The sequence below is a fragment of the Aphis gossypii genome, chromosome 3, assembly GCF_020184175.1.
Source record: "Aphis gossypii isolate Hap1 chromosome 3, ASM2018417v2, whole genome shotgun sequence".
NCBI classification, from domain to species: Eukaryota; Metazoa; Arthropoda; class Insecta; order Hemiptera; family Aphididae; genus Aphis; species Aphis gossypii.
This window is the reverse complement of record NC_065532.1, coordinates 38,015,921-38,026,872: the sequence shown is the minus strand read 5'-3', so window position 1 is coordinate 38,026,872 and position 10,952 is coordinate 38,015,921. Positions and strand designations below refer to the sequence as shown.

Here is a 10,952-nt window from a genome sequence, read left to right as displayed (position 1 = left end):
CACCATAACGTTATAATAATATTGCTACTACTTTACATTATTTTAAATTGAATACTTACCAAGAACAATTAATATTGTAATTGAACAACAAAAATATTATGTTTTATATTATACTAAATTATTAGGTTATTATTTTTTATTTTATTATTCCTATCATTAATGTGTATTGAATTCTTAGTATTGAAGCATTTTCAAATTTGGATCCAAGTTCAAACTCTTACAATGCATACCATATAATAGTTGAAAACGCTTAAAACTTATTTGGGTAATGCAAAGGCCTTACCAGATTTTAACAAATTAACGAATGTTAATAACAATATTTGGAAAATCTGAAATAGTTTTAGTGTCTAAATATGGTTTGTTGTCGTCCTTAAGTGATAAACTAACACTGTGATTATATTAAATTCAGCTTAATTTATTGAATATTGGAATAATAAAATTATGCGATGACCGATAAGACATCAGAAAAATAAGCTCACGACAGAACTGTAGCCAAATAGCCTATACCAAACGCCGTGTCATTATTCATAACTATGACTAAAATGAATTAAAAGAATAATACAATAAAAATATAACATTAAACATAGACTTCACTTCTTCAAATCATAGCGCAACGATTCCCCTATACTGTTGTAGAGTTTATAATAACGTCTAAATCAAAATTGGCCAGTTAACTTGTCAATAAGAGGATTGTCAACGTCGCTCTAAACATTTCAACCGAAGCCAAGTTCGTTTAGTCTATACAACTAATAGTTTAGTTGTTCTTAGTTCTTATAATAATTCTCTAACTATTTCTAATGGTTTTAAATAATGTTTGATTTTAACAAAGCAATAAAACATGTATGCGTATGCATATTTCATAAACAAATATATACAAATTAATAAAAAAAATTTGTATTATTTTATCTTATCTGTGATTCTCGATATCGAGTCATGATGTGCTTTTTAATTTTACTGTTTTATAATAATGATGATAAAAAGTGTTTCATCGTGCATTTATGCAGCTACCATGAACATATTATATTTTGTATCTTTACAATATTTCAGCATTTATAAAATGTTGAGAAAACAGACTCATTGATAGTAACAACACCTCAATACTTACTAAAAAAAGCAAAACTTTAAACCGATAGCATGGTTTTATATTTCTATTGTTGTATTTAATTTTAAAATAATATCGTTCTAGAGTAGATTATTTATAAAGAACAAAATTAGATGAACAGATTACATAAGTCTTCGATGGATGATAGTATCCATTTGATTAAATATAAGACCATACCAGTATAAGTTAATATTAAAATTGATTAATTAAACTGGTTTTCAGGATTATGTAATTACATGTTATAATACAGTATAATATCTTTCTGCCATCAATAACTATATTATTATTAATTATACATACCATATTATATTAGTTTAGTTGTTAACTATATGTATAAAACACTGTGAATCGTTATAAAAACTTGATTAATTATAAATATTATTTATTAAAAAACAAAAAAAAATAATATATTATAATAAATAAATTATAATATATATTTTTTTATTATTCGGTATTTAATACTTAAACTATGAACAGTAGCTTATAGTTATATAATATTACTGTTTAAATTTTTAGCTTCTTTACAGTTATTTTTTTTAAATATTTAAATATTTATAGATATTATATTAATTTTTTTTATTGTATATAAATGTTGGTTTTGAAAATACGCATTATTTTTGTTTTGTGTTTTAATATAGTAATATGTGGTCGAGGGATTTTTCGTATAATTGGCCAGTGACCTATATTTTTTTTAACCAAAACTAAATTGTTATAAAAAAAAAGTAGCTATATACATATTATGTTATTAGGTAAAATTATTTCGTTTGATATTGCATAATTTATATGGACAGTGGTAAAATTATAGGTACATGATTTGGGGTAAGGAAAAAAATAAAAACTACAACAGATACAAATCGGTTTTTTTTTTCTGAATAATAATAACGCTTTTGCGGATTTCTGATCAATACATTCACTATTTAATTACAACTATGCAGTTTGCCGTTTTACAAGGTGAAATACATCATAATTCAGATTTAATTAAATTCCGTATAATAAAAACACATTCAATAACATACAACCAATTAAATTAGTTGTGAAATACCTGGCTGTCATCAACTATGAATAATGATACGCATAAATGTATAATGACATAATTATATGTCATGGCATATTAATAATCGCAGTCACGCCATTTACAATATATCATAATAATATATTTTATTGTCGACGGAACGTTTATATTATTCGAATATCTAAAAAATATTAAATATGCCAAACTAAGAAAATCATATTAAAGCCATACGTGGTCTTAATCATACCATTGATAGGTATAATAAGCCAACTACGTATAAACTAGTTTTTACTTATTGCCGTAATCGATATCCGACGGCGTGTTAAGTTAATTATTTAAGGAATAAATACGAGGAAGTTGTTTTATAATGATTAATCGTTAAAAAAAAAAAAAAAAACGTCGTAGATTGATTGGTAGATTTGAACAATTTTCGATGGAGTGAAAGTCAGCTCATAGTCTAAATTCTCAATGATCTAAACATCTATAGATCATAAATATATTTTCCTGTCTAATAAATTAATATCATCACATAGGCGGTATTTATAGATAAAATAAAATTTAGTTTCATCATACGATTTTCGATTTCTCCTTTTCGAGATCGAAGAAGGTAAGTACAGGTAGCCAAGAGTCTAGAATGGTACCGATGATAGTGTATTGTATACAATAGTTCATACTTCAATACTTATTTTTTTAGATTTATAGCTGGTCATATTTCAGACACGCATAACTTATTTTTAGTATTACCTAATTTGATATTTATTTATTTTTAATTCTGTTTGAAATCAAATCGGAGCTTTTATGTAAATTTTTTTAATTTTTGTAACATTTTTTATCAATATTATTATACTTTATAATATTTTATATAAAATAATCGATATTTTTTTCATTCTTTTATTTTTAATAAATCAAAATTAGGTTGACATTGGCTGTTTTCAAACGCAGTAAAAATAATGGTTAGCTAACATTATAAACTTCCTTTGTAAAATGACTAATGGCACTTGTTTACACTTATAGGTACCTATTTCTTTCATGTAAAATTAATTTATGCACTTTTATAATGGTTATTGCATTACTTATTATGTTGTATTTTTTCATAAAATAAAATATATTTTTACGTTATTAGTCATAAAGAATTTACTTTAATCCCAAACAGTACTATAGTTACGGAAAAATTTTTGAAAACTTTAAAAGTTCGATAAATGGATAAATTTGTTATATTTATCATATTTATGGTTTTTAAAGTTGCTAATTCAGCCGATTACAATGAAATGTTAAATGTATTAAAAATATTTTTCGTTCGAAGACATGTTCAAACAGTAACAGCTGCAATTACTTGTTGGCCATTTGGTAAGTATACAAATCGAATACGGATACATTAATATATTCGATAATAGTATAATTAATAGTATTGTATAAGCATAAAGCAATGTACTCATCGAAACAAATATTATAAAAATTAACGAAGTATATTATGCTTTCGGTACAGACGTCAATAAAAAGCTTTTGGACGATCTCTCAACGGCCGACATTTCCGTGTCTTTCAACTCACACACGCTACAATACTACTCCACGTGGTATAGATGTGCCTTTATAATCGATCTATCTTGTGAAAATTCAACAGAAATATTACAACAGGTAATTTTCTTCGGATCGATCTGATCAAATATTTCATACTCATTCGGGTTAAGGTGCCATAATTACACTGTCGTCGTTTTCCGTGTATGCCGCGTGATTAACACATCATTGTGTTATACAATATAGTTAAAAATATTCAACTACTTTGGTTTGGTAATAATTAAATGAAATTGTTTACATTAGTAAAATTGTTTTACGCAAACAATTGATATTAACATAGTGAATAAGATAAAAAATTTAAACACGGACCACGTGTGGTGTACACAAAATATAATAATATATAACAATATTATACTTATAATACTAAATAATTAATATCGAATTATAAATGAATATAGATTTCAAACGATCGCCTATTCAATACGCAAAACGATTGGATACTGTTTGATCAGAATTCTTTCGCTAACGAAACGAACTCAGCTCAATTTGCATTGCGAACATTTCAATTATACTTGGGCAATGCGTACGTTCTACCGGATGCGAGTGTATTTTTATTCTTAAAGACTTATGACGGCGTTTGGGAAATTTGGAGCGGTTTTCGGGCTAGTAAATCAGACGCAATAAGAGTGTTTGAAATTGGCACGGCGTCGTTAAACCGGATGACAATACGCGAAATGCATGACGAGAAAAGAAATTTTCGTGGTGTTACACTGAAATCTACATCAGTGGTTTGTATAAGCCAGCGAAGAATCTTAAATTATACAAATTAAAATATTTAAGGGTTTTTTTCTACCACATAGATAGTCGAAAAAGATAGTTTTTTTGGATTCGATAAAAAAATTAGTTCCGACTTGGATGTATTTGCTCATATGCATTATGAAATGATCGTTACACTAACTAATCAACTTAATTTCAAGTAAGAAAATCACACAAAAATAATTAACACACATATTATACTCTGATTTCGATGTAAGATATCTTTTGAAAATATTTTTAAAGAACAGAAATTACCATTGTCAACGATTACGGATGGTATCTGGGCAATGGTTCGTTCGGTGGTTTAATCGGACTTTTACAAAACGAAGCAATTGACTTTAGTGCAACTGGTGTTCTTATTCGGACAGATAGAATGTCAGTCATTGATTTTGCAGTTGGCATAGTTGAATTACGGTAAATCACAAATCGCATTTAAATATTTACGAAATGATTAAAATTCGACGACAAAGTCAATTTATATCTTTTGAACAGGACCGCAGCAATGTTTAGGCAACCTTCATTGTCTAGTGTACATAATATTTTGCTATTACCATTCACAACTGATGTATGGATAGGTGTTTGTGCAACTTTCTGTGTATTTGTATTCACGTTGATGTTTTTAATGCGAGTGAATAATTACTTAGGAGAAAAAAAATACGGTTCACTAAATGTTCCAGAAATAGTGACCTTGGTCCACGGTGCAATATGTCAACAAGGCAAGTTCAATCATACGTAATGTTAAAATTTATTTTGATATGATATTACTTACTCATTTTTTTACCTTATTTCGATAATTATTGTGCCAGTTATCGAATGATTATGGAAGACAACAATAATTTGTTTTAAAAATTAATTCACTTTCTGTATTATCAATAAAAAAAATTAATTCACTTTCTGTATTATTAATAAAAAAAATTAATTACTAATTCCAAAACCTAATTTTAATTTTAAATCACTTCATGTATCTAGTTAGTTTTTATCGAAACATCTAAGCTCATTAAAATGTGATCATATTTTTAGGGTTTAATTCAACTTTAACCTTGATATCCATACGTGTCGTCATCGCCGTACTATTTTTTACATCAGTTTTCTTTTATACGTCTTATTCAGCAAGTATTGCTGCACTGGTGCAATCAAACAGTAATTCAATCAAATCTATTAAAGATATAGTAGAATCGTCAATGACATTTAGTACTCAGATTAGTCCATATGGAAAACGTTATTTTGAAGTTAGTATAGACTACAATATTATACTATTGTAATGAATAATTTATATTGATCAGTAATCACTATACATACTATATAGTTTTACTTTGTTACTTGGTTCGGTTTAATTTTTTATTTTATTTTATTTTTTAAATTTAAATTATATTTTAATAGACTTAGGACATTGCTATTTATTCTAAATTACCAAGTTCTAATAACAAGTAACATTATTTGTAACGCGTAGATTCAACAATTTTCAATACAACATTTTTTATGATAGATAATATGATAAATATTATAAATTGTTGTTATGAGATATTTTTCAGGAAACAGAGGATTCTGATTTAAAAAAGCTTTACAAGACAAAAATGGTGCCTTATGGTAATAAAGCGTTCGTTAAAACAGCAGAAGGGATGGAAAGAATTCGAACAGAGTTTCACGGATTTATGGTTTTTGCAATCTGTATTTGATTTTGACATGTAAATAATAAAATATATTTTTATCATTATAGGTAGAAATTATGTCGGCCTACCAAACAATCAGTAAAGAGTGGCGTGAGGAGGAAAAATGTGCTTTAGGTGAGATTCAACTTTTCAAGTTACCACTTCTGTCAATAGCTTTAGTCAAAAAATCTGGACACAAAGACATATTTAAACAAAAGTATGTATAAAAAAAACCAATACTGTTGACAAATTTTGATCCATCGTTATATAGTTGTATAATATTTCATATAAAATTCGTCTACGCTCAGACTAATACAACAGATGGAGATCGGGTTAAGCAAACGAATCTCTAATCAGTGGATACCTCCAAAGCCATCCTGTGGATCGTCCAGTAGAACAAAACAATACGTTAGCGTTTCCGTTAAAGAAACATTTCTAACACTCGCAGTATTTGGATTCGGTATTTGCATTTCTTTGGTAATTTTTATACTAGAAATATTGCATTTCACCTGGACAAAACACAGATCCAAAAAAAATCGTTGAAGTAAACACTCTGATAGTCTAATAGTTTAAATATGTTAAAAATATCTAATAATATTATTTATTATTACGATTATTACAATTATAACCGAGCTTATCAGTGATAACTAGAAAAAAATCAAAGTTATTTTTAAAATTCAGGTTGATTAGTTTATTTACTAAAATTATCATTTATACTGTAATATAGAAGTATTTATATATGTTGTATAGTAATTGTATAGTATAGTATACTTTCTTATATTGATATATATGTTATTTCACTTGTTATAACAATGATATTAAAATAATTAAATGCAAAAATAGTAAATACTCGATGTTTTTTATTTTCATATATGCATATTGTTTAGTCAAAACAAATATTGTAGTAGGTATAGGTAAATGATGATATATTTATATTCAATACAATTGTATTACATAAAATTAAAAATACATTATTTAAGTATTGTTGTGGAATAATTTTATATTTAATTGTTTATTTTAATGTTTAAGTTAAATTTTAAAAATTTAACAAAATTTAGATAGCTTTTAGAAAAAAATATATAAGATCAATACTCTTCTGATTACATATATAATAATTTAAACATATATGTATATATATATAATAATAATAACTTTTTATAATGAATGTTACAGTTTAATTTGTAAATTTAACTTTGAAAGTTCTCAAGTTACAACATAATATGTACATAATAGCTTTCTTACACTATATATCAATATAAACAATTTTATTTTTGTTTATATTAAATAAAAAACAAAAAAATTCTTTTTAAATTTCATTAAATTTATTGGAGTTTTACACAGCATTATATATTTTAATTTAAGATGATTACCTAAAATAATGATAATAATAACTAATGACAGTCATCATAATGAATTCAAAAATGGATTTGAAAAAAAAACAATCAAATTTAAATTTTTTTGTAGATTAGGTAGCTACTTTTTAAAATATTATTTTACAAATATGCTTTTTTAGATAATTAAATATATTAAATAGCTTACCACTATGGAACTATTTTGACCTATAGTATCCCGTATTTGGAAATTGCTGGAAATACGAGATATATTACAAACAATTACAATTGTTACACGCGTTATTTCTATGATTTATTTTATTTATAATAAATAGATATAAAGTAAATCCTTTACAACTTATTTCAGAAACTTTTTAGTTTGTAAATTACTGAATAACTTTTCATTCACACATTATACTCATTTTTGAAAAATTATTTTTATGAACATTTGGTTGAAAAGTAATAGCAATCTCTTATTAAATTACATAGAATACAATCCATATATAATATAACTGCATAGTGTATTAGAAACTTCCGAGTTTTTGACCTATTTTTTAGTCATTTGATGTTTAAAAATCCGGAAACAATTCAATTTAATTAACTTTCAACTTTATCACAATTAGCAATAGGTACCTAGTAAAAAAAAACTGCTATACAGCAAAAATATATATTTAAAGAACATGATTTTTATTAATACATCACCTTTTATTTATAGTAGTATATAATATATGAGTTTAAGATTAAAACTTAAAAGTATTTAATTAGTTGTCTAAATAGTTGAAATACGTAGATGAAACATAAATAACTTTACGGAAAAATTATTTTTTTTTTATTTAAAAAAAAAAAAATGAATAATAATATTTTTTAAATAAATTAATTGATTTAAAATGCACACAATTATCCATTTAACAAGCTACTTTTACTTATTTACATTGGTAAATGTTATAATACATACCCATTTTTATTATCGCATAAAATTGAAAACCTATTTTTAAATTATTTTTATTTAATTATGTGTATTGTTCAATAATATATTATATATACTTAAACGTACAATAACAACTATTATTTATAAACTATATCATTTTCGTAATATTATTTTATTCTCTTTAATTTTATTTTATGTAAAGTTGATATTTGCTATTCAAGCACATTTAATATTTAAGAAATGGAGGGCAGACAAATCACTAATTCTGTTGGATTTACCACGCAACCACCTATACGTATAAGTATCATATTATATTTAATGTTTGTTTTTTTATTTATGAGTACCTAGAACTTTTGTAAACCATTTACCTGTACATTTTTATAGCATTAACTAATAAAAATGCTAATACTGTGGAAATTTTTTTTATTTTTTACAATATTTGATGTAGTCAACAGTAACAATAATAATTATAGTAATTTATTAAATGGCTTAATAAACGTGTTCAAGAATATGAACGTACATACAGTGTGGACTTCAACATGTTGGGACACAAGTAAGGATACCTTATGGTTCATAATATACAAAAATTATTCATATAATTTATGCAAGGCTGGACAAGTTAATGGTTTTTTTAACTCTTTAAGTTAAGTTATTTTAAAATAATAAAGTTATGTTAAGTTAAAAGTTACTCATATTTTTTTCGTTAACTCGTTAAGTTAACTTTGAAAAAAAGTAACTTAACTTAGTTTAAAGTTGAAATTTTCTAATTTTAAAAATAAAAAAAATCCAGACATAATAATGTTTATTAGATAGTTTTTCTTTATGCTTTTCTTTATGGGGAAATTTAAAATGATACATCAAATTATTAAATAGGTATTAAAAAACGTACTTTTCTAAAAATATCGTTCTAAAGTTTGCATTATTCTATGGACTAAAATTAACTTAGTTTAAATATTTTTGAATAAAATTAACTTGAAATTAACACATTAATCTTAAAAAAAAAGTTACTTATTAAGTTAAAAGTTAATTTCAAAAAAAAAGTAACGAGTTAATTAACTTAATTTTTACTTTTAATTCGTTAATGCTCAGCCTTGCATTTATGAATTAATCACGTTAAAATATAATTTATTAAACTGCGTGTAAAACTTTAGATAAAAATGTATAATATACACAAAATATATTAATACATTATATTTAATATTTATATTATCTAAATATATTATTATATACTAGCTTTCATCCGAGTGCTCCGCCCACGTGGATAGTTGTTTGAAAATTGTGGAAATGTTTCTTGGTCTTATAGTTATTTCGATCATAAAATGCTTTGAAGTATACATAGTACATACCTTATACCTACGCGAAATAATTATTATTTAAGGTGTTTATAAATTCTATAAATTTTCATAAATATACTTATAAATAATAAAAACAATTTTTTTCTCACATTATTATTATTATTATTTATCATCATTATTCTTACACTTGGAAAATGTATTATATAATAATATAATAATGTAGTTAAATGAATAACAATAATAATGATTATTAAACAACAACATTGGACATGGCATTATGTGGGGTTTCGCATCACACAGCCAATCAACGCGCTACTGACATACTAAACTACTTTTCTATTGGTTATTATTATTATTGGATTCGTTTTAATCTATCTAAACAACTCGAGTCTCGAAATTAAGTAATTCAGTCGTAGTTAGAAAGCAGTGGTCTATACTTCAAATCCCGCAGGACCGTTCAAAGCATCGAGCCGTTGTCACATCTCATATACGTCGACAATAATAATATTGATTCATCATCGATTCTATATACATTCTGAGGTGGGTCGTGGGCAATTATTGCTTAACTATACGCTTTAAAAAATTTATTTTAATATATCAAAATGTTTAAAACACATACGTCGGAATTTAAATTTTATAGGAGAGACTTAAAACTTATTTTTGTGTAGGTAACTTATTATGTTCCCTTTTCGAAATAAATTAAATAAAGATACACATACTGTTACTTATATAGGAACACTTAGGTATGTTTCATTTTCACACCACATAGTGTGTTTAGATACAAATAACATATTTCTGTAAAAATCTGAAAATGTCAAAATATTGAACATGTTCCATAACAAAAGTGGTACTTAAATTTTTATCAAATTTTCAGACGTATATTAGTAAACATTTTAGTAATGATAGGTTGAACGGTATGTTATTGTATGCGGGACAAAAAATTTGGGACTTGCTTTTATAGAATATATTATATAATTTGATTAATATTAAAACAACCAACTTTAACTTATAACCGTAATAAATTTTATTTTATATGATTCATAAAAAGATATTAAATATCTAATATCACATATTAAATTTATGATCAGTCTTTACACGATAGTTACAATTATATTAATTAAATTATTAAATAGACACCGGAAAAAAATTAACGAACGTTTAAATAAAGATAATATAATTAAAACAAATTCAACTAAAACATTTTATTTACTTTCAGTGTTATAATTGTATCTATATTTATTAAAGCAAAACAAAAATCATTTATAATTAGGCACTACGAATCTAAGTCAAAATTATGTAATAGT

General features: G+C 24.8%; 1 protein-coding gene across 1 annotated transcript; it reads left to right on the top strand.

The window, feature by feature from the left end:
• Window positions 1-3,313: 3,313 nt before the first annotated feature.
• On the top strand, window positions 3,314-6,769 carry LOC114124148 (glutamate receptor ionotropic, kainate glr-3-like). Its single transcript, XM_050204075.1, has 10 exons — window positions 3,314-3,461; window positions 3,601-3,749; window positions 4,088-4,417; window positions 4,490-4,605; window positions 4,689-4,859; window positions 4,938-5,161; window positions 5,466-5,674; window positions 5,978-6,100; window positions 6,163-6,311; window positions 6,403-6,769. The coding sequence occupies exons 1-10, from the start codon at window positions 3,314-3,316 to the stop codon at window positions 6,635-6,637; spliced, it is 1,854 nt and encodes a 617-aa protein (XP_050060032.1). The 3' UTR covers window positions 6,638-6,769.
• The last annotated feature ends 4,183 nt before the right edge of the window (window positions 6,770-10,952 follow it).